A 25485-nucleotide genomic window follows, 5' to 3' on the forward strand; every position below is an offset into this window, starting at 1 on the left:
CTTTTCACTGCTAGAATATATAGATAAGCATTGTTGCTGAGGATGAACTGGCAAATGCAGGGCAAGAAGGCAGATTTCTCTTGCCGATCAGAATGTTTGGAAATAAATAGATGCAATTTTGCTAGCCGTTATCTATCTCCCTAGGCAGTCCTCTAGAGCCATAATAAAATTATAGGCACACAACACCAGTCAGAAATGGCTAATAAATAATCTTTTCATATCAGTAGTAATCTAGCTAGCCCTAGTCATTACAATGATGAGTAGCTTAGGATTCAATCTAGCAACTTGCTAACTATCTATGGATGGTTGTGTTTTTAATCTCTATAGCATGGTCTCAATATCTTTTTTCAAGCAGGAATTGTTTTCTAGGCCTGGAGAATCCACCAAAGCCTTAATTATCTCCTCAGGAGCTTTTTGCATCATCTCCTGACTCAAGCAGTTATATAGAGTAGAAGAAGCAGGAAAGTATTCCAGTGTAGCACCACTGCTGGCTAACTGCATAAGCCAATTTCTGGCAACCAAAGGCATAGCAATCGCTGTTGCAGAGGCTGTACCCCAGCTGGCCATGCTTAAACTAATGCTATTGGTAACATGGGATGCTAAGCCACCATAATAACAGCTCCCTCCTGTGCTGGTGACACGGGTCTTCTGCTTTATGTCCAGTAGCAAATTTCTCCGGAACCAAGCTTTTTTAATTTCAGCTTGTACCTAGAGATAGAGACAGGTTATCAAAGGAATATAAACTTGGCTAATTCAATGTGTGTCTTGTTCTCAATTCTGAATATGTGGTAGAAGCAGCTTTGGCCCAAATTATTAGGTGCCCACAATTCTTCATTTTTTCTTAAAACTCCAATATGTACTTATTTTTCCAATTGGAAAGTTAGCCCTAAATTTCAAATTGGATACCCCACCACAGTCTTAGGATGGAATGTTACCCCAAGGTATAGTTTAGGTTTGTTTTTCAAAAAGGTAAAAGGTGAAGATTAGCATGGCTTGTGTAGGTCTGATATGCAATTGCCATTTTTTTTACTAAATTCACACAAACTAATTATGTTTTATTGCTTATTAAGCATGATTTATTGTTCTCATGCATAATACTAAGCAAGACCCAACATCAAATGCCAAGGCTTTAGCACAATGTGACGTTCTAATCACTAACTCCAAAACAAAGTACTTAAGGTTTCTGGACTGCCTGTGAAGATTGGAGGCATTGTGTTAAAACTGCTTCTACTCCATGATTAGATAGGTCTAGTCAGCATGTGAGGGGAGGTGGGAAGTCAAATCCTTGGCTACCCCTATGTGGGATGCCACGGGGTTCATATACAGTATTGTTCTCCATGTAGTTTAACATAATACTGTTGAGAGAGGTCATCTATTGGATTAGAGTCAGGCATCAGCTTCCCCTTCCCCCACACTGGTCAGAATGGTCCCCTTTCTGTTATTCTTCAGAAAAGGAATTTACATCCTACTCAGCCTTTGGAGAATAGTCTCAAAGGTGCTTTTTCAGGAGGCTACTGGACTTTATCGTTTTTTCTTTGAAGACATTTTGCTTCTCATCCAAGAAGCTTTTTCAGGTCTGTCAAGATAGTGGTGAATGGAAGGATTTATATTCCTTGTAGACAACTGGTCATTTCATCCTTTTATGGTCATTGAAGCACTTGGAGGTTTAGAGCTGAAGAAGCTTCTTGGATGAGAATAGCTTGAAGATGTCTTCAAAGAAAGAACAAGAAAATCCATTTGCCTCCTGAAAAAGCACCCTTGGGACAACCATGACCCGGATGACAGAATCTCTGCAGACTTTGGAGAATAGTTTTATGGAGTTTTTTTGACTGGTTAGTTTTAGGGTTGTGTTGAAATTGTTTTCTTTGTGAAGGTTTTCACCCTTTACATTGGGTTGGAGTACAAATTATATGCAATCAACTAGTCAATCAGAAAATAGGATGTTGGCTCAAAAAAGCACAGCTTTTAGCAATGCTCCATTTGGAAAATGTAAATATTTCATGCAAAGTGCTATTATTTTTCTAGAAGAGAAAATATAAGTCAGATCATGTGATAGAGTTAATAAATTGGTGGCTGCACTTGAAAATTCATACAAACACTTTAGAGAAAAACTAACTTTATACACATGCTCATGTTTGTGTCTCCGTAGACATAGCTGCAAAATTCATGTTCTTACCTCACCATTGCAAAAACAGTAAATTAGTGCCACGAAGAAGCCCTAACCAGAGACAGAGACAAACAAAAGTCAGAACTAGTTGGGACAGAGTGATTCAAAAGCAAGTTTCATAAGCAAAAACTCACCTGTAAAGAATTGAAGAGCATCTCATAATGCATCTGTATCTGCCAAAGTGTGCTGGAGACAGCTGTGTACGGCGTAGCCATAAACACCATGTAATGGACACCAAAGAGGGGCATCAGGACTAGGGTTGACTTCAATAGTTTTCTGAAAATAGCAGGATGGGGGGGAGTATTTTTATGCTATCATGCTAGTTCTCCATGGCAACTTTAAGATGTGTAGACTTCAACACCCAGAAGCTGAAGTTTGTTTAAAATAAATAAAACACAATGCTTGCTGTGAAAAGTTCACCCTAAAAAAGGACTAGAAGCTTGAAACAATTAACATTAGCAAGCAAGACTGCACTTGTTATCCTACTGCAGGAAAACATTCCTGTTGACTGGCACCAGTCTTCGGAATGCCAGAAACCGGGTTGTACAAGCAGCGAGGCCCCATCTGTGGGATGCAGGCAGAACGATGCCCGCTCCAGTCCGTGTAAAAACCTCTCTCCACAGTAACGGTCCCTAGTGCCCAAAAGGTTGGGGGTCAGTGCTATTCAGGATTACCAGAGTGGGTGAGACTATAATTTGCACTCTTGCTGGGAAATATTAAAGGGGAGAAACGGGTGCTTTAAACTGTCCCTGGGGTAATTTGGTCTGATGTTTGGGTTTTTATTAAGAGATACATTTTTGCCACTTAAAACCCTCACAAAACTCACACACATAGACCTAAACCTACCCTGCCTGCTTTACATTGCTTTGGGAGCTAGAAATGAGAATCAGGGTGGCTGTACCCAGTCCATAGATGGCCCAATCCTGCCCTAGATCCAATTCTATTGTGGTTAGTATAAATTGGGGTATGCCTAATAGTTCTTGGTATTTTAGGGGATTTATTTTATTTTATTTTTTAAAAGAAAATGTTGCAAGAATTGGTGGAAATCCAGCAGGGTAAACCATTTTGACTTCACAGAAGGTGGGATCTTAAAAAAAAAAGCTAAAAATGGCTAAAAGAGGTTACCGGGGCAAACATGGAATGGAGACCCGAGAACCTTCTACTAAGCATTAAACCAGAAAACATAAGCAGTTCAATATGGCATTTGAGTCTACATATAATTGTGGCCGCAAGAATAACTTATGCACAATTTTGGAAATCCACTACCATACCGTCGGAATATGCTATAATTAAAAAGATCTATGAATGTGCAGAAATGGACAGAATGACGGGTTGGCTGAGGGACAAAGGAGAAACGGAACATTATCTTAGCTGGAACTTATGGTATATGTGGGCGACAAGGAGAATAGCAGGGACTTAAAATGGGGAAAGTTAAAAGTGAACATGGATATTGTAATAGATCCCTGAACTTTGCAATGAGAAGATGTGGCTTAGAGACCTAACAATGAGGAAGGAAAGAAAAAAGTTGGGCTGTGAATGACTGTCACCGCGGGGGGAGGAGGGGAGGGGGATTGTATGTTTAAAATTATATTTGTATTTGTATGTTTTACTCTTTAAAAAATGTATAATTAATGAATGCCGATACAAAAGGCTGTATATTTACTTTATATTGTTATGTATGTTTTGTCTTTTCTTATGTTGTTGTGTTTTTCTTTCTGTTTTTAAAGGTAATAATGTTTAATAAAAACTATTTTTTTTAAAAAAGTTCTCTTTGCTGTTAAGTAATCCAAGGTGATGAAAATATAGTTGAAAATGGAAGTGACCATTGTATTCCAGAATGTTAACAAGACTGACATTAACATTCTCAATTAAAAGAACTGAAATAATAGTTTATTCCAGAGCTAACAGATAAAATCTAGTTCTGTTGCACCTAATACATACTTGTATTGTTGTCGTGGATCTAATTTCCCTGTGTTTGTTTCCCATAATTTGGATGCCAGGACTCTCACAATGTTGAGGAAAAGAAAAAAGTTCACCTGCCAGCAACACAAAAACATTGAGACAGACATTTTATATTGTGGTGGAATTATGCAGTTGCTTTATAGACCTTGACTTACAATCATTCATTTGGTGACCATTGAAAATTAAAAGGGCATTTAAAAATGTGATTTACAACCCTTCCTGGTACTTACAACTATTGTAGCAACCCCACAGTCATGTCGTCAAAATTCAGGTGTTTACAATGGTCGTAGCATCCGGGGGTCATGTGATCACCATTTGGAATCTTCCCAACTGACTTCCAACAAGCCAAGTTAATGGGGCAAACTTGATTTGCTTAATGACTGAATGATTTACTTAACTGCAGTTAACTGCACAACAGTGGCAAAAAAGTCAGAAGATCGGGTGCGGCTTAACAGTTGCCTTGTTTAACAATGCAAATTCTGGCCTCAGTTGTGGTCATAAGTTGGGGACTACCTATATATTATGTATCTATATATTTTGATGGCTATTTAACTCCCATCTCAAACAATTATGAAATAAACAACTCTACATTTTTAAATAGCTTCAAATTACAACCCAAAGAGCATCAGGACTAAATAAAATTACAGAAAGACCTAATCCTTAGCAAACAATGCAGGTCCAATGGACCACTCTAAGAGGAAGTGATATTTATAAAAGTTGCCATGTAATATTTTAAAACTAATTTAAACCATTATAAATATGATTAGTAATTCAGCCACAGGAAACATGTATTACCAAACTCCAAGCCATTCTTTGCCCTTCTTACCATGATCGCTGCCAAGATTGGGACCTGGTAGATCCATTTCATGTTTCCAGCACTGAGGTCCCAGCATCTGACAGAGAGAGACTTGCATTCAGCCATAAAAGTTTATTTAATTAGGATCAGAGGTGGGTTGCTCCCGATTCAGCCCAGAACAGGGGAACCAGTAGTAGCAGTGGCAGGAGGCTCTGCCCACCCACCTGAACTTTTGCGCATGCGCAGAAGTGTTGCACACGTGCACGAGTGTGCACGAATTGGTAGTAAAAAAATTGGCAATCCACCACTGATCAGGATATGATCTACCCTTTCTCCCAACTCTTCCACAATCACAGAAAATGATTTTTAATATCCACAGTTCTTTCTCCTCTTTTTTTTCTGGTCAGGTAGTCTTTTTGAAATATCCACTGGGTTTACTTTCTCAAAAAGCCTATAGCCTTCGCCAGGGATTTAGAAGAAATGATCCTGGGAGCTGGTGCATTGTTTTACAGTATTGATGCCAATTATATAAATCTCATCCATCTACACATGTCTAAAGGGAAAGATTTCCCTCGCACATACTGTATGTGCTAGTCGTTCCTGACTCTAGGAGGTGCTGCTCATCTCCATTTCAAAGCCGAAGAGCCAGTGCTGTATGAAGACATCTCTGTGGGCATGTGGCCGACATGACTAAATGCCGAAGGTGCACGGAACTCTGTTACCTTCCCACCAAAGGTGGTTCCTATTTTTCTACTTGCATTTTTACAAGCTTTCGAAATGCTAGTTGGCAGAAACTGGGACAAGTAATGGGAGCTCACTCCATTACGTGGCGCTAGGGATTCGAACCACTGAACTGCCGACCTTTTGATCAACAAGCTCAGCATCTTAGCCACTAAGCCACCGCATCTACATGTGTGTAAAAAATGGGAGTGGCATAAAACCTGATGGGTTCTAAGGAAAATGCCCGGGATGTACATCTTGAGTACCATTTGAGATTTGGAGATTTAATCTCTATTCCTAGACCCTTACTCCCTCCCTTCCACTGTGATGAGGGTAGTTTGCTTCCAATATTCAAGGGGAGGAGGATATAAGCAAAGTAGAAGCTACATACTGTGTATCTGCCAGAGATGCTCTTACACCGGCCCAGATGGATACAAAGACAGCAGGTGACCCTCAAAGGAAGAAGAAAAAGAAAAGCAAGCAGAAAGAGATCTGGGTTTCCAGTGATATCTTAACAAGACACCGGGGGAAATACAGAATAACACTGTACCTATCTCTTCCTCCTGAAGAGTGAAAGAAATAGTAAAAAGTTGGGAACTCGAGGCACCTTAAAGGGGAGGCTACAATACCTAGTGCAGTTGAAAGGATATCCCTCAGCTGATTCTGTGTGGGTGGAAGCTCACAACGTTAGCGCAGCAAGAGGCACCAGAGGCAGTTTGGTGGCCCAAGAGCACAACTGAATTAAGGGGTCTGAGGGAGGGGTCAGAAAAGAGGACCATGACCTTGTGATCAAAGCCTTGTGACACATGTAAAAGGAGCAGTGCTTTTAACTGAGCAATTGGGGATGCCCTTTTGACTTTTGGGGTTTCCCCTGCGACTTCTGCTGCTGAAATTACTTTAAAAGCCTTTTCACATTGAGGGTAGGGAATAAACCCGCATCCTTCAGTGTCTCTGCATTAAGCTGCTAATCCAATTTGCAGAATCACAGATAAGCTAAGGATAACACCTGCAAACTGGACTGTTCTTACCCCATCCAATGAGGGTGAGGGCCCACAAGTAGCTTTTGTTGGACAGGAAAGCCATGAAGATTAAACTGTGGAGGTAGAGGCCTTCCACCAAGATCCAATAGTGGTTGGTAGCCAGGAAATACAGGAAGACAGTCACTGCTACTTTGCAACCTGCCTGGAGGAATGGAGAAACATACCACATATGTCTTTTTGCTAACCTAGCACAGCTAACAGTTTGTAACTGCTTTCGGGTTCTGATATTTCAGTTTCTTGCAATCCTGTCTATTCCTATAGATACAGTGAACGTTATTCAATTCTAAAAGTGTTTTACTGGATCAAACCCAACTCCGCTTCCTCTAACATTTTGTCTTCAGTATCAGGCAGCTACCAAGAAGATGGTAGCCCTTGAAGAACATTTGGAGACTTCAGCTTGTCCAGAATGCAGCCGCGCGAGCGATCATGGGTGCACCTCGGTTCACCCACATAACACCTATCCTCCGCGAGCTGCACTGGCTGCCTATTGGTCTTCGGATACGCTTCAAGGCGCTAGTCGTCACTTATAAAGCCCTTCATGGTATTGGACCTGGATACTTGAGAGACCACCTGCTGCCAATTACCTCCAATAGACCGATTAGATCCCACAGATAAGGCCTCCTCCGAATTCCATCCGCCGGCCAATGCCGGCTGGCGACGACCCGGAGGAGAGCCTTCTCTGTGGCTGCTCCGACCCTCTGGAACGAGCTCCCCGTGGAGATTCGAACCCTCACCACCCTCCAGGCCTTCTGCAAAGCCCTTAAAACCTGGCTGTTCCGACAGGCCTGGGGCTAAAGAGCTTTTGCCCCCCCCCCCTCGAATGGTATGGTTGTTGTGTGCTTTTAAATTGTGTATTGTTTTGTTTGTCTTTTTATCCCTTATCTGTATCCCCTTCCCTGACTTGGATTATGAGCCGCCCTGAGTCCCATCCGGGGAAAAGGGCGGCATATAAGTGCAATAAATTCAATTCAATTCAATTCAATTCAATCATGCAAAGTGTCTAATGCCTTTTTTTTTGTTTACTCCAAGCATTTGATAGCAATAGCAATAGCCCTTACACTTATGTACTGCTTCACAGTGCTGTACAGTATCTCCAAACAGCTTACAGAGTCAGTCAGAATATTGCCCCCAACAATCTGTGTCCTCATTTTATTGACATTGGAAGGATGGAAGCAGTGGTGGGTTTCAAATTTTTTTAGAACCTCTTCTGTAGGTGTGGCCTGCTTTGTAGGAGTGGCTTGCCAGCCATGTGACTGGGTGGGTGTGGCCAACTTGTAAAATGTGGTGAAACTCACTTAACAATGCTCTTGTCTAGTAACCAAAATGTTGGCTCAGAAACTCTGGCATTTGAAGTACACAAGTCTTAAAACTGTCAAGTTACAAGACCTTTGCACCCCTAACCCTTTAGAAAAAAAAAACCCAGTGGTATTCAAACTTGATAGCTTTAAGACTTGTGGACTTCAACTCCCAGAATTCCTCCTCTTGCTCTTCATGTTGATGATGTGCAGACGGGCGGGGCGTGGGGAGCTGGAACTGGTTCTAAACGGCACTGTAGATTTGTGGAACCTCTTCTATAGAAGAGGTTAGAACTGGCAGGAACCCACCCCTAGATGGAAAGCTGAATCAACCTTGAGCTGGTAAGGATCGAACCTTTGGCAGTGAGCAGAATTAGCCTGCAATACAGCATTCTAGTCAATGCACCACCACAACTGCTGATACTAATGTACTGAATGCAGAATTTGTTATGGCAAATACAGGTAGTCCTCGACTTACAACAGGTCGCTTAGAGACCATTCAAAGTTACAGCGGCATTAAAAAAAGTGGTTTATGACTGTTTTCACACATGACCATTTCAGTATCCCCATGGTATTGTGATCAAAATTTGGATGCTTGGCAACTGACGTGTATGGTTGCAGTGTCCCAGGGTCATGTGATCACCTTTTGCAACTTTCTAACAAGCAAAATCAATGACAAAGCCAGATTCACTTAAGAACTGTGTTATTAATTTAACAATTGCAGTTATTCGTTTAATAACTATGTTAAGAAAGTTCGTAAAATAGGGCAAAATTCACTAAACAAATGTCTCACTTAGCTACAGAAATTTTGGACTCAGTTGCGGTCACAAGTTGAGGACTACCTGTGCTGTGCAATGAGTTGTCATTAATTGTGCTACTTTGAATTTACTGCCCATTGGGAATAATTACTTGTAGGAATCATTGTGCAACCTGGGGACATTGCTTGAAAGAGTGTATTGTTGTTTTTCTGCCTTTATGAATAAAGGAACCTATAAGGACGTGTCCTTTTAAACCATACTATTGGGAATGTAATTTAACTATTAATTACCAGGAACCATCCATTGAAAGCTACCTCACTCCCAGGGCTTGAGGGTGCAGCTCAACATGCTTCTTTGACCCCCCAACTACTGTGGTTTATTCAACAAACAGGATCCAAACAAATTTGCTTGAAGGAATGTCAAGTCACTGGGGGGAAAGAGTCACCAAGAATTCTTTTGTCACGGAATTTACCAACTGGGTTCTGGGTCCCAAAGTGAGGGTTAGCTCTTCAGCATCCCAATCATGGTCTTGTCCTTTCAACAATCCTTCTGGTCGGAAGGTAGAATATAAAATTATATCTTTCACAAAGATGCTCCCAGCTCGGCAGATGAAAGAGGCAAAAAGGTGGAGATGGATATAGTTCCGATTGCAGTGAAGGCGCCTTTAATACACAACACACAGTACACAATGTACCCATTAGTTATATTTTTAATCTAGTCTTTCTTCCAAGGAGACATATGTGATGTAGCATCTCCCTCTCTTTATCTTGTATATTTAGTGTTTCTCAAACGTGGCAATTTAGAGATGTATGGACTTCAGTTCCCAGAATTCCCCAGCCAGACATGCTGGTGCAGAATTCTGGGAGGTGAAGTCCACACATCTTTGAGATCTCAAGTCTGAAAAACAGTCATTTAAGTTTAACTGAGAGAAACCTAAGATTTCTCCACTTCAGTGCCCAGAGTGGACTTGCATCTGAGTTTTTGTTCTAATCTACTGATTAAATTGGTTTACAATAGTGGAAAAGTCAATGTTATAGCCACACAACAGTGATATAAATAAATAATAGGCCTCTCTGCTTACTTGAAGAAGCAAAGGATACACATAGCAATCACAAGGGAGGCCAGGGAGATAGAATAGCCAACAGTATAGATGATGTGCAGACGGTCAAACATCTCCTAGAAAAAGAAAAGAGAAATATAGCTGAATAATGAAGCATCTTTAAGATCACTATGCTAACTCGGTATAGAGCAATAGCACTTAGCCTTATATACTGCTCATAGTGCTTTTGCAGCCCTCTCTAAGCAGTAGTCTAATTACCAAGAACAATTCTTAAGAATTTTCACCAAAATAATAATTGGGTCTCGTGCTTAACTTTTCAAATTAACAAAACTGGCAAGGTGCTGTAAACAAATGGGCATTAAACAAAACAGTCTTTTTTCAGTTCTACAAAAAAATATATAAAGGAAGCCACAATGCAGAGGGGATCCCTAGTAAAAGTCATTTTCACAAGTTATTAGATTTCAATTATCAGAAATAATGAGGGAAACTTGCCTGTTTAGCAAATGTTTACCATGAAACTTAAACAATTAAAGCCTTTATCAGAAGTGCCTTTCGACTGATTAGGTCTTTCTAGAGAAGAAAGATCTATATAAAATGTCAGATAAGCATGTGAATTCTGTTAATAGAATTTGATTGGATTTATTGCTGAAATGTTAAGATTCAGTTTATACACAGGTTTCTGCCTGGATTTATTTATTTATTTGAAAATAAAAGAACTTGGCTTTTTAAAGAAATGTGGCTTTTTAATTTCTAGTTGCTTGGATCTAACGATCTGGTTTCTACATCACTGAGGATAAAGGAGGTGTCAACTCACTGTTTGGAAAAATGATACTCCCAAATATCCAGCCAGGCATAACTATGCAGGATAAGAATTCTTGGAGTTCAGTTGATCATTGATTTATTATTACCTGTTTAACACATAGATTTTGCTGTGCTAATTTAAATGCTTCCTATTGGGAAGAGTCAGGTTGGCAAGGAATTTGGAAGGCACCATGCAAGGAAGTCCATGGACATGTTGTCATGTTAGAACAGAGGTGGGGAATGATGGCCTCTTCATGACGTGTGGACTTCAACTCCCAGAATTAGATCCTGTGTTATAGGATTCCATTTAATATTAGCATGCATGTATGAGGGAACCTTTACCTTTACCTATAAAAACGTTGTATAAAATAAGACTGGGACAACTTTTAGCTCTTCCCACCATTCTTTATTTTTGCCTGAAACATTGTGTAAAGGGACACACACACACAGACACACACGGGGACACACACACACACACACACACACACACACACTCACACACACACGTCTCAGAGACACAGTGTGATCTTAGTGTAACAAAAATGTATAATCATTTTTTAAGAGATTTGTGGCCTGCCCAATTGAGTGAGATAAGATTTATACTGGATAATAAATGGATACAAACGAATTGTAATCCGTTCTAATCTTGATTGCAGAAAAAACGATTTCCTAAATGTGTGGTAGTAAACCCTACCAAATCCTATTGTTAGTTCCTCTAACCCCCATACCTTTTACCTCAAGCTGTCTACCGTGAACCTTACGCGTTCCTTAAGAGGTCCCTAAGGGGGCATGCATAAGCACACCAGAGTGCCCACTATCCCTGCCCAATGACCCATTTATATGTTATCTTTTTATGTGTTTATGGCTATGTTTTGCTTATTTATATCCATTTATTTGTGCCATTTTTTCATGTGTTTTCATACTTCTTTCCTTGTACTTGTTGATAAACAATAAATAAATAAAATAAAAATAAGTTGCAAATCTCTAATATAGTAGTGATGAGCCTGGCAATACCAATCTTGATGTCAACCAAACTCCAGGCCTGACTTGATATAAAATAACATTGATTTTTCATTTGGAAAATTAAAATGGAATATAATCTTTATTTCCAAGATTGATTTTAGGCCCAAATTCGGACCCGGAGACCTTTAAAAAAATGATAAGAGACTGCAATGCCATGCTTTGTTTCAACTTGTACCCATCAGCCCAGAAAACTGATAGAAGAAATAAATTAAAATAAAAAAATAAAATTTATTTATAAAAAATAAATATTAATGCCAAAAGGGCATAAAGAGTTGTTAACCTAATTTTGAGAAGCTTCTTTCTTTGGTAACATTGCACTGCAATCTTGGGTATACAAAACCTTTGCCAGACCAATTCTCGAATGCAGCTCGTCTGCCTGGAGTCCACATCGTATATTGGACATTAATACAATTGAGCGGGTCCAGAGGTATTTCACGAGAAGACTACTCTACTCCTCTGCTCACAATAGAATCCCTATTATGCCATCAGGCTCAAAATTTTGGGCTTGGACAATCTGGAACTATGCCACCTACAGTTGGACCTAAGTATAGTACACAAAATTGTCTGCTACAATGTCCTACCTGTCAATGACTACTTCAGCTTCAACCTCAATAATACATGGGCTACAATAGATACAAACTCAAGGTAAACTGCTACAAACTTGATTGCAGAAAATACGACTTCAGCAACAGAATGGTCAATGCCTGGAATGCTCTACCTGACTCTGTTGTTACACCCTCAAACCCCCACAGCTTCAACCTTAAAGTGTCTATTGTGGACCTCACCCCACTCCTAAGAGGTCCATAAAGGGGGCATGCATAAGTGCACCAGCATGCCTACTGACCCTGTCCTACTGTCCCCATTTATTTGTACTCATTTCCTTTGTTCGTGTCCATGTTTATACTTATAGCAATAGCACTTAGACTTATATACCATTTTTATAGCCCTCTCTAAGCGGTTCACAGAGTCAGCCTATTGCCCCCAACAATCTGGGCCCACATTTCACCCACCTCAGAAGGATGGAAGGCTGAGTCAACCTTGAGCCAGTGAGATTTGAACTGCCGAACTGCAGCTAGCAGTCAGCTGAAGTAGCCTGCAGTGCTGCACGCTAAGCACTGCACCACCTCGGCTCTTAATTATCTTGTACAGGTTTGACAAACCAAATAAATAAAATAAATAATCTGAACATAAGAAGCTGTTTCATGAAAGTCTTCATAATATAATCCCCAAATTCTTAAAGCGTCCACCAGTGGGTAAAGGTTGGACATGCCACTTTTAAATCATTTTGCATGGTTTAGTAGATCCCGTGAATATGATTGTCAAGGCTAATAAGCAAACCATGGTTTATAACTTCATGTGTGTTATGTGATCACTGCCAAGTTCCCTCCCTCCTTGAATAATTGCTTGGATTTACAGTATTTTGGTTGGCCAAAAGGATAAAGAAGTACTCCTGGTCTCCTAAAGCTCCAACATCTCCTGCTTTCATGGTTTCTCCTTCTGTTGCAAACAAAGAATTGCAAACATTCACCTTTTCTTTGTCCTGCCGTTCTGGGGCAAAGAAGAGGACGCATTCTGTGTAATTGGCCCAGGTTTTGTTCGTGTTAGGAACCAATTGCCAGTTTCCATTATCATCGCAACGTCTATAGGCATGACCTGAAATAAAGAACAATAGGAAAGAGATATGGGAAAAACAGGGTTGTCTGCAGAGGATAGTATAAACAATCAAGATTGTAACTATGTGGGTATGATCAAAACTCCTCTATCATCTATGTTGTCACAACACACACACATACACACACACAGAGAGCAAAATTTGACTGCCCTGTCAGCACTACCATTCTGACTTTTTCTACCATATTCTAAAAACAGTTACTGCAAAAGAACCTTCAAACCAGTCGAAGTAGGAAATTCAACGAAGGCTTCCCATAGTCCATTTTTATGAATATAAAAAGATAAACGTTAATTGTTTGGGGTTTGATGGCTACATCAGTGTAGCTTGCTTAGAAACAAAATGGAAATGTTTTGCCAGTGCTTTCTCTCAAAAGGTTTTTTTAAATCTCAAAAATCTAGTCTACTGCTCTGGGATTTCTTAGTGATCTGTCATTCAACTCAGTGGTGAAATTCAAATTTTGTTACTATCAGTTCTGTGTCCGTGTCTTGGTGGGCATGGCAGGGGAAGGATACTGCAAAATCTCCATTTCTGCCCAACCAATGGTGGGGTTGAATTTTTTTTACTACCGGTTCTGTGGGCGTGGCTTGGTGGGCATAGCAGGGGAAGGATACTGCAAAATCCCCATTCCCTCCCCACCCCACTAAACCTGCTTTCCAGCTCCATTCTCCTGTTCAGAGCAACAAAAGAAGATCAGCTGGGAAGCAGTTGGGGTAGGGCTAGCCTATTTGCCGGTTCTCTGAACTACTCAAAATCTCCCACTACCAGTTCTCTAGAACCTGTCGGAACTGGCTGAATACCACCTCTGCACCCTACTCTGGGGCCAGCCAGAGGTGGTATTTGTCGGTTCTCCGAACTACCTGTCAGAACCTGCTGAATTTCACCCCTGATTCAACTCCTAGAAGTCCAATCATTGCTTAGTTTGTTGACATTAGCCAAAATGCAGTTCCTTAGCTGCATTATATGAAAGAATGATAAACCCAATAATGTTCCCAAGACTGAGTCAAGGAATAGTGAGGAAAGCTGCCCAATTCCCAGCACAGAGGCACAGTTCAATTTCTTGTACGGGAAGGAAGAGCACCACATGTGTGCCAGGGAACTGCTTTTCAAGCTTCTGGCACTCCTGTGCACACAAAAACCAGTTGGCTGGTGCTCCAGAACCCGGAAGAGCAACCTTGCGATAGCTGGCGTGCCCAGAGAGATGGTTCTTCATGCCACTTCTGGCACCCATGCCATAGGTTTGCCATCACGGTTATAGATTTTTTGAGGGAAACTATAATAACAAACTTACCATGATGGTTGAAATCATAGATGTAGTCTGGACAAAGAACCGCTACTTTTTTACCTGGGAGACTTGCTGGCCAGCAAATGATTCCATCCCATTCGGGTAAACAATGACCATCTAACAAGGAAAGAGATGTGAGAAAGAAAGAAACAATCATGAACATAGGGCTAAAAAGAGACTTTGAAATGATGCAGACAATAGCCAATATGCCTCTTATTTAATACTGTGCTTAAACTGGATAGATGGCTTGCATTATAGCTCTTGAAGAGTTTACAGGTAGTCCTTGATTTATGTCCACAATTGGGACCAGAACCTCTGTTACTAAGTGATGTGATTGGTAAGTGAATCAGGCCTAATTTTATGACATTTTTGTGATGGTTGTTAAGCAAAGCAATGATTCACTGTGATCCAGTTATCCAGAAGTAAATGCGGACTTATAACCTTGGAAGAGGAACGGCTATCAGAACTGGGTTTTGAAATTTTCCCATGGAGATTCATCATAACTTCAAATAGTTGTAAATTAAAGCTTACCAACAAAGTATAATTGTGTTAATAGAATTTGGAGCACAACTGGCACCCATCCATAGTTTTCCCATAATGTCAGCAAATCATAGATTTCCATTAGAACACATAGCCAATGTTTTTATAACAATATAAAACCAAAACTGGTACCTTGGATTTGCTCCTTCTGGCCATTTATCTGATTGTGACATGTTGATTTTGCTTCATTCAGCAAATAAATCTGTTCTTCTTTGGTTAGAACATCATCAGTGTCCACCTGCCAAACACATAAGGAGAGAGAGGTATGACACAGGGGGCTGCTCCATCCATTTGCATCTGGCTCCTTCTTTCCCAAAACTGGGTTCGTGAAATATCAATCCACCAAACTAGTCCTAGGAAAAAGAAATACAATTTTATTTGAGTTTTATTTCCAAAACAAAATAGGGTGATCAAGTCTATTCTGCAAGACCTTCTGGGGATATTGTGTCACATCAGCTATCAAATTGACACCAAATATAATACAATAATTGTTATAGGACGCACAAAAAGAGACAGACAGAGACAGAGACACAGAGAGAGACAGAGACACAGAGAGACAGAGACAAAGAGAAAGAGAGAGGCACAAGTTAGTCAGACAAAGAAGCACAAACAAAATTCAATAATCAGTCTTCATTCATTCACTCATTCACTCATTCATCACCACTGTTTGGATATCTAATCCAAAGTAAAAGTGAAATAGGATAGAGAAAATGGGTTGGCACTCAAGGAGTCCGAATATTGCAGACTGAAGATAATATTTCTAAAGAAAGTGAAAGGGAGAACTGCTGTATAGTATCCAGCTGCCAAGAGTTTTTCCTCATTGGCTAGTCTCCAAATACCGAAGTTCTGTGACTCTTTTACACATTCTAAATTTTTTTAAAAAGTCATTGCATTCTAGCTCACTGGCAAGAAATATCACCCTGCATTCATGAACCCACTCTATATTCTGGTTGGTTCCAGGAGTTGAGTAGTGTTTTTTCTGAAACCGGTGTTGATTTTATTGGGAGTCTGATACATACACGCACAGATCTTATACCAGGGGTGAAATCTAGTAGGTTCTAGAGAACCGGTAGTGGAAATTCCGAGTAGTTCGCAGAACCAGCAAATGCCACCTCTGGCTGGCCCCAGAGTGGGGGTGGGAATGGATATTTTGCAGCATCTTTCCCCTGCCATGCCCACCAAGCCACATCCACAGAACCGATAGCAAAAAAATTTGAATTTCACCACTGTCTTATACATATAATATAATATCTGGGACAAGTCATTTTTGGGATCTTTACAAACGTCTTCACAAGTTATGCTTTTAGATACCACCAATTTCTCACAATAGTCTAATTATTGCTATTTTATACAGCTTCATTCTCTTTCCTCACCTTGAGGTGTATCTAGTTCCTGTGTTTTTGTTATTCACTTATTTAGGAATTGCCTGAGAAGATACTCTCAGACGTACTTTAGCCAATTCATATAATTTGCATTCATTTCTTCACTGATACGCTGAACATGACTGTGCCTATATAATGCAGGGCTACATTTTGTTATTCCTGTAGTCTGCTACTTAAAATGATAGCAAAGTAATGGAAGAAGAAGAAGAAGAAGAGAAGGAGGAGGAGGAGGAGGAGGAGGAGGAGGAGGAGGAGGAGGAGGAGGAGGAGGAGGAGGAGAGGGTAAAGTATTGTCCAATAGTTTCAGCAGATCAAACCTATCACCCCTCTCCTGATCTTTCAAAAATTAAGCAGGATTAGGCCTAATTGGTACTTGGATGGTGGACCTTGGAGAGACTAAAACTTTATGTTAAGCAGGGAAAATATGGAAATATTCTGGAAGAAGAGAACTTCAGTCTTTGCTTCCCACAAAACTGTATGGATATGTATCAAGTCATCAGGAGTCAAGATTTATTCCTCACTACCTCCCCCACTTTAAATATCAAATTTATTGATTTGTTTACATTAATTCATGTATGGTCCATCTTCCAAGACTTTAGGAGGTTTGCAATAAGATTAAAAGAAAATATGGGTCATATGACCATAATTGAGCCCAAAATTTATGTTGCTAAGTGAGGCCATTGTTAAGTGAGTTGCACCTTACATTATGATCTTTTATGCCACAGTTGTTAATAGAATCACTTTGCCTGTTAAGTGAATCATGTGATCATTAAGTGAATCTGGGTTCCTCCATTGATTTTATAGGAAGCTGTCTGGGAAGATTACAAATGGGCATCGCATGACACCAGAACAATGCAATCATCATAAATACATGCCAGTTGCCAAGTGCCCGAATTTTGATTATGTGATCATGGGAATCCTGCAATGATTGTAAGTGAAAAACGATCTAAAGTCACTTTATCAATTCTGTCACTTTGATCGGTCACTAAACAAATTGTTGTAAGTCAAGGACTACCTGTATATAAATTAAAATGTTGCTTCTGAAGGCATATCATGACTGCATTCTATTAATTATTTTAATTGCATTCTAAGGCTGTGGCGAATAATACAAATCATTATATATTGATAGGGATATCAGTAAGGCTATATTTGATCCCTCTATTATTTTTCTGGATTGTTTGGAGGAGCATCCTGGCTGAGGCTTTGGGGAACCTGAACTCCAGACATAGAGATTAGTCTAGATATTGGATGGATGGATGGATGGATGGATGGATGGATGGATGGATGGATGGATGGATAAACAGACAGGGATAAATTGAGAGAAATACACAACAGCTTAAGCAATCTGAGAGGGGCTCCTGAAAAATGCTCCCTTAATTATGAGCCATAGGGGATGGTCCAGGGAAGCCAAGCTTTTTGGTGGCATCAGATGTATGAAAAGCTATGTTCAGAGCATGATTATGAGATTGCATTGTGTTAGTCAAAGACTGACTCATTTCCTGTTGAAGATTGTCAGGAAATGGGACAGCTGAGTAAGATAAAGCAAGGCAGCACTAGAGATTACTTAAGTGGGCCCCAGTGATGACAGCTGCAGTTAGGTTGCTCATCTGCAAATCTTGATAAAGACGTTCACATTAATGAAATTTCCATTGTGTCTGTGGTAGCCGCTGGGGTTTGTGTACATGTATGGGGGAGCTGCAATAGAGCCCTGATGAAGCCCCAGCTGCTAATGAGGAGATTCATTGGGGACAATGCTGCCAACCATTTAGCGCTAGGAATAAAAGGCAAGCTTTTCAGATTGGACATAAACAAAATGTGAGTCATAAAATCAAAAGGAGAGAGAGAGGGAGGGAGGGAGAAAGAGAGAAAGAGGTATTAGCAGGTTCATATCTTGGAAATCATCCTTGCAATATAATAAAATCTACGGGTTCCATAATTGCATAGGGTTTTGTTTATTTTGGAGGGGGGAATGGATGTGGGGTAACATTTTAATTATTATAAATTATTGTATTACATTGGGTTTGCATATTCTTACTAAGCTACATTTTAATTAATTGTTTGTTTTTTGGTGTATTATTTACCTCCCTTGCAACCTGTAAAATAAGGTTTACAGCTGAGATGTGCGGAGTAGACCCATCTAATTGTTATTTATTCAGCAAAACACGGTTAAAGCTTAGGGCGTTCTTTCCCAATCTACTAGCTTGTAGATGTATAAAATGCTTCACTTCCCAGAATTCCAGCCAGCTGACACTCCCTCAACACTTGTGGAGAAGACTGGACCATGGATGAACCTTGCTTCAAGACCATCAGCGACAATGGTTAAGGCACCAGGCTAGTAAGAAGGAGACCATGAGTTCAAGTACCGCTTTATCCATGAAAGCCAGCTGGATGATCTTGGGCCAGTCTCTCTCTCTCTCAGTCCAACTCACCTCACAGAGTTGTTGTTGTTGCAGGGAAAATAGAAGGAAAGGGTGCTAGATATGTTCACCATCTTGACTTATTCGTAAAAATAATAAAGATGAGATACAACAAATAAAAGTACAAGCATATATTAAATAAAAATACAGCAACAATACAGGTAGTCTTCAGCTTCTAGCAGTTTGTTTAGTAGCAGTTCAAAGTTACAATAACACTGAAAAGTGATTTATGACCATTTTGTATAGTTAAGACAATTGCAGTGTTCTCATGGAATATCTCAAAATTCAGAAGCTTGCCAAATGACTCATATTTATCACAACAGCAGCATCCTGGAATCATATGACCACCTTTTGCAACCTTCTGACAAGCAAAGTCAATGGGGAAGCCAGACTCACTTAATGGCCATTTTACTAACTTAACAACTGCAATGATCCACTTAATAACTGTGACAAGGAAATTCGTAAAAACAGGGCAAAACTCACTTGTCAAATGTCTTGCTTAGTAACAGAACTTTGGGCTCAGTTGTGGTCATAAATCAAGTACTGTCTGTAATAATGATATTAAAAATTTCTGTACTAATTGCAATTATGAGATCCAATTAGTTGGTTGGGTGGTTGGATGGATAGAAATAATGTTTAAGGTGATCTCCATCAGTTGGCAAAGATATCAAAGCTTCCCTGCAAGCTTCGGAAATTCTTCTTCTGCAGGCTCTGCAATTCCTACATTGCCATGTTACACCTCTCACCCTCTTAACACACAGTCATTCTCCAATTGCTCTCTCAGATCGCACAGGGATGCATGGTGGCTGAGCCAGTGGAGAACAAGTCACCCCTTGTCCAGTGTAGCTTTTAACAACCCCATACTAAAGTTAACAAGCAATTCAGAGACAAACAGAGCACACAGAGAGGGGGAATTGAGGCAATTGAAAATGTATGTGTTATATTCAGAAATCAGAAATGGATGGTTACACCTTTCCTCTACCTCTGAAATCCGCAAGGAAGGGAGAAGAGCCAGGATTATTGCCTTGTCCTACTAGAGCAGTGTTTTTCAAACTTGGCTGCATAAGACATGTAGGCCTCAATTCCCAGCTGGGGAATTCTGGGAGTTGAAGTCCACATATCTCAAAGTTGCCTCATTTGAAAAAACAGTGCTTTGTAGGACCTTGCTGTTTTAATCCCTTAGTCTATTCCAGCTATTCCATCACCCTAGTTAGTTGTTGCAAGAACTGTAACTTTAACAACTGAAACTGCTTTTGTTTGTTCTTTCCTCTCTTCTCCCCCACCCACCTCCCATCCCTTTTTCTTGTGGGACAAATGTAAACAGGAACTAATAATGCCTGTAAATAAGCCCAGGCGGGATTAAATTTCAAATACATCAATACATAAAAGCCTTGCAACATACTTGTCTGCTTATCATTTTTGTGGATATCACTTATGTGGATTGGATTTTAATTTTTCCAAGCAGCAAAAAACTTAGAGATAACAGATGCTTTGCATTTAGGAAATCCAAGGATCAACTAGTGCGGTGGCTCATAACAGGGCTGAAGTGTTTATGTGAATGAGAGACAAGCCAAATGGTAACAGTTCTCAGGGCAGAGATGTCAATTATGTTAACAACAAAACAAGCAGCAGAGTTTATTGCAACATGAACAAAGTGAAAAGAAGAAGCAACTTTAAACTATTGTGAATCTAAGAAAGTAAATGCCCCCTTGTGGTCTTGAAAGGCAATGAGCTTTCCACTGGGGCATCATTGCAGCTTACATAAAGATTTTTCTATATCCATAGAATGGGTCATTTTTCTGAGAGATTTCAGCTAAACCTAGCAGGCTTTGTAACACAGGTAATGACTTAATAGAGTCTTAGAGCTGAGTCCCCTTCGGGGGAAAAGGGCAGCATATAAATATATATATAAAAAAATCAAATATGCTTTTCTGTTGTTCCCCTCACAGGGACTCAAGGATGATTCTCCTCTACCTCCTTCTACACACGTTTTAGGGCAGAGAGCATAATTTCCACAATTTTACTCCTCTTATCTGATAAGAACCCAAATGTATCCAGCCAAGTTCCCCAGTTGCTTCATTATATGTTATTCATCTTACTTTTGGTTGATTGATTCATTCATTCATTCATTTACTTACTTGCATTTTATATCATGTGTTATATTATAATTGTACTTGTATTCCTGTACTTTTATATTGTATATTTCATTCTTGTGCCTTTATTATGACATATGCATACTTACTGCTTGTAGATTGACATATATATGTATTTATGTTCACACTTTTTAGATTGTATGGCCTTATTCTTGAATAAAATGTTTGGTTTTATTTGATTTTGATACATGTAAGATTGGAGGAATTGACATTTACTATCAAACCTTGTTCCAGAGAGCAGGGCAGCAGGATGAACATACATATAGAAGTATAAAAAACATATTTATTACAATAATTTTATTTATTTAAGAAACTAAGGACGGTGCACATGGATTTTGTTTCATTATTTACTGGAATTCAGTGCAATCAGATTTGCCCAACCAACCAAATCCTGGCCCTCGATTTAGGTCATTGTATTAATAAAGTGGGCAAAGTTATGGAGGAAAGTTATAAGTAGCTAGTAGCGGTAACTGCTTGATGTCTCTTTCAAATCAGGCTTAACTCCTGATAACTTCATGGATATAGCCATATAGTTTTCTTTACAATATTATGTAAGTATGGTATTGCAATACATACACATTTATATTTGTAAATAAAGTAAACTGTAGTGTCCTTGCATTCAAGTTGATAATTCCAAGGTTATATCCCTTGAAGATTGTCTTCTTTTAGGAATCTTTTCATTTTCCCACTCTAGCTTTACGTCCAGGAATTTTCTGAATAGCCACTTACATGCCAGATCTGATTGTGTTGTCACCCAGCTATTCTGATATCTGTTTATGATCTCTAGAATTCCAAGAAGCATTAGTGTATCCTCTCCATGTTTATGGTTTGAACTGGACGGACTATTGGCTCTTTACGCAGGTTCAACTGGTTTCCTACATATCATATTTCCCTGAAAATAAGACGGGGTCTTATTTTCTTTTGACTCCTGAACAAGTGCTTGGCCTTATTTTTGGGGAGTTCTTATTATTTTTGAAGTGCAGGAGGCGGTGAGCGTGGTCACCTCATGGCTGCTGCTGTGTTGCAATATTTTCAGAGAGGGCTTATTTTCCAGGAGGGTTTGTTTTAGCGCATGCACTCAAAAGCCTGATTGGGCTTTTATCCACAGAGGTCTTATTTTCAGGGAAACAGGGTAAAACAAATACTAAGATTATAAAACTAAAATGGACGATGAACCTTGGAAAATAACCTTGATAGAAAACTCCATGTATTAGTATGTACATATAGACTAAATAAAATAAAATAGACCAAATAAAAGAGGAGGTGGAGTTGCACTATATATAAGAAATAATTACATCTCTACGAAAATAGAGCACAACAATGATGAGAACTATCTTGAATGCATTTGGGTCAATATTAAAGGTTGGGGGGGAGGGAAATGACATTGCCATAAGTCTATACTACAGGCTATCCAACCAAGCAGAGGAAGTATATGAACTTTTTGCTAGTCAGCTAACTAAGGTATGTAGGAAGCACACCACAATAATAATGGGGGATTTTAACTACCCTGACATCAACTGGGAAACAAACTCTGCATCAAGTGGAAGATCCAACAGGTTCCTAATAAACCTAGCAGACAACTTTGTTTCCCCAAAAGTAAAGAAGGGAACAAGGGGATCAGCCATATTTAGGCAAGAAAAACGAAATGCACAGGTACAATATAGGTGGTACCTTGCTCAATAGTAGTAACTGTGAGAGGGATCTTGGAGTCCTAGTGGACAACCATTTAAATATGAGTGAGCAGTGTGCAGCAGCTGCCAAAAAAGCCAACACAGTTCTAGACTACATAAACAGAGGGACAGAATCAAGATCATGTGAAGTGTTAATACCACTTTATAATGCCTTGGTAAGGCCACACTTGGAATATTGCATTCAGTTTTGGTCGCCACGATGTAGAAAAGATGTGGAGACTCTAGAAAGAGTGCAGAGAAGAGCAACGAAGATGATTAGGGGACTGGAGACTAAAACATATGAAGAACGGTTGCAGGAACTGGGTATGTCTAGTTTAATGAAAAGAAGAACTAGGGGAGACATGATAGCAGTGTTCCAATATCTCAGAGGTGCCACAAAGAAGAGGGAGTCAACTATTCTCCAAAGCACCTAGAAACTAATCAAGGAGAGAAGCAACTTAGAACTGAGGAGAAATTTCCTGACAGTTAGAACAATTAATCAGCGGAACAGCTTGCCTCCAGAAGCTGTGAATGCCCCAACACTGGAAGTCTTTAAGAAGATGTTGGATAGCCATTTGTCTGAAACGGTATAGGGTATCCTGCCTAGGCAGGGGATTGGACTAGAAGACCTCCAAGGTCCCTTCCAACTCTGCTATTGTATATAGACAGACTTCACAACTATTTGGGGTATATTGGCCTGTATTATTTTTTGATCAGAATTCCCAAATTATTCAGCGTGCAAAAAATAGAGGAGAATTTCACCACACCCTTAAAAGTGGGGGGGGGGTTACCTCCCTACGGATTGTACCTCTTCCTCCAAACTGATTCCTCACAACTATCTTGAGTGCTATGTTATACTGAGGTGTCATGATGGAATCAAACTTATTCATTTACTAGATGATTGGTGTCATACAGTATTCAGAAGTGGATGCCTTTCAATGGCCAGAGTGGGGTCAGCTGAGTATAGATGCAATGGGAGTAAGATTAGGATTTTCTGGCTTTAGGGGGGCATTGGGAGGTATTCTTAAAAAAAACATTGTTAGGTTACATTACAGGTTCTGAGTATCTCAAAAATGAAAGGAAACTATGTCATCAGTTTTCAACAATAGTGGCCAATGGTGACTCTAATGAACAATGTGATTTTTAAAATTTGAGATGATTATATCATATAATAATTATTTTGCAATTTATAGAACAAATCATGACTAAGAAGTCCGAAATCTATGAATCTGAATGCAGAGCAAAGATTTAAACTTGGAACTTCCTAATCCTCATCTAATATCTAGTCATATATTTTTGCCTCGGGGAACACAAAGTGTCTTTTTCAAATCACACTAAAATCTTTCTGATACTGCAAACTGTGGCACTATAGATGTAATTCTTAACAGTAGTTCTGAAATTTTCCAAATCTGTGCAATATGCATGTATGAGACTTTGAAGACCATGCAAACCATACCAGCAGAAATTATTAATTGCAAATTAATTTTTAGAGCCTTGTTTGGGGGATAAAGGATAGATTCTGTTATTTAATTATTCATTTAAACAGTGTTGCTTGTTTTCTGATGATGTCTATATATGAATAAGCTGGCATTCATTCCTGTATTATTGGTTCACTCAAAACAGGAAGCCTAAACTTTGGTTTTTCAAGTACAATCCCTGAGTTACACAACACACTAAACAAATAACATTATGACTTAGCCACACTGTAAAACAGCCAGAAGCTAGATAGATATCATAGTTATGTCATACCACATAAGTTTACTTAACTGTGCTTTATTGAACAGACTAGAATAGACTGGATTAGTGTATAATAAGTCATAACTATGATTTACAAGCTATGGTTATTTCTTTATTTGTTTGCTATGGCTTTCCATTCCAGCATATTTTGCAACATTTTGAAAAATAATAAAAACAATAATACAGCACAGACAGCCTGGACTAAAATAATCATGACCAGGGTTGGGATGACACCCATGGAAAAATATTTTATAATCCTCCATAATGATTTAGAGGTGTAAGAAAATAAACACTGCAAAAGATGAAGGGAGATACAGAAGAGCTACTATACGAAAAACAATGATTTGTGCCCTTCAAAAGAGCACCATTTAGCTGACTTGGCAACATATTTTTCATCTTTCCCAGACACTAACCCTACTAGCTGGTTGAGGGGAATTAATGTCACATATAGTTTGAGAACCCCAAGTTGGGGAAACCTGAGCTAGATTCCCTGAAACATTTCATAACTGAGGCAGGATAACTCAAAAGTGAAATCTCCACTGGCTGTATCCCCCAAAATGCATTCATGATTTCTATATAGTCTGTCCAATTCATGAAATCTGTGTCAAAATCTTGGAGGAAGGCAAAATATAATAATTTGTCCAAGCAAGAGAAGGGAAACTTTACATGCTTTATTAGCCGAGTGTTCAGGCGTTTAATTTAAATAACTTGCTTCTGTTCCAAACTAAGATAAGGGGCAAAATCAATTAGAAACATATAAGTTCCCCTGAAATAAATGGGAGTATAATCCTAAAGTTAAATTGAATCAAGATAACAGGGCTTGTGCTCAAACCCCATTTCAGTGGGATTATTTCTGCCTGATATGGTAAACATCCCAATCATCTGTGCCTATTGCTTGCAACACGAAAAAGGAAGAGGGAAAAAGGGCTTACCAAAGCACAGACCACATTCAGAAAGGAGAAACAAAAAGCAACTCTTAGAAAGCTGCTTAACTGGGTCAGATCCTCCAT

At 39.5% G+C, this 25485-nt stretch overlaps 1 protein-coding gene across 1 annotated transcript; it reads right to left on the reverse strand.

Moving 5' to 3' along the window:
• Positions 1–321: 321 nt before the first annotated feature.
• On the reverse strand, positions 322–25485 carry LOC106547909 (parathyroid hormone/parathyroid hormone-related peptide receptor-like). The gene is made up of 13 exons (XM_087713646.1): positions 25408–25485; positions 15249–15354; positions 14583–14693; positions 13151–13275; positions 9820–9914; positions 9211–9400; positions 6674–6827; positions 6037–6097; positions 4956–5022; positions 4109–4203; positions 2302–2443; positions 2177–2218; positions 322–708 (listed from the first exon to the last, which is right to left on the reverse strand). Exons 1-13 carry the CDS (start codon positions 25483–25485, stop codon positions 322–324), a joined length of 1653 nt encoding a protein of 550 aa, XP_087569772.1.

This window comes from Thamnophis sirtalis, unplaced genomic scaffold (assembly GCF_051295495.1).
Source record: "Thamnophis sirtalis isolate CommonGarterSnake01/CBP01778 unplaced genomic scaffold, rThaSir2_p1.2 scaffold_4, whole genome shotgun sequence".
In the NCBI taxonomy this organism is placed as follows: Eukaryota; Metazoa; Chordata; class Lepidosauria; order Squamata; family Natricidae; genus Thamnophis; species Thamnophis sirtalis.

Coding starts and splice junctions, on each gene's coding strand:
- LOC106547909 (XM_087713646.1), bottom strand. CDS start 25,485: ATGGAGGATCTGACCCAGTTAAGCAGCTTTCTAAGAGTTGCTTTTTGT. Junction 14,694..15,248: donor CCAGAAGGAGCAAATCCAAG/GTACCAGTTTTG, acceptor TTTCCTTGTTAG/ATGGTCATTGTTTACCCGAA. Junction 709..2,176: donor ACTGTTTTTGCAATGGTGAG/GTAAGAACATGA, acceptor CTCTATCTCTAG/GTACAAGCTGAAATTAAAAA.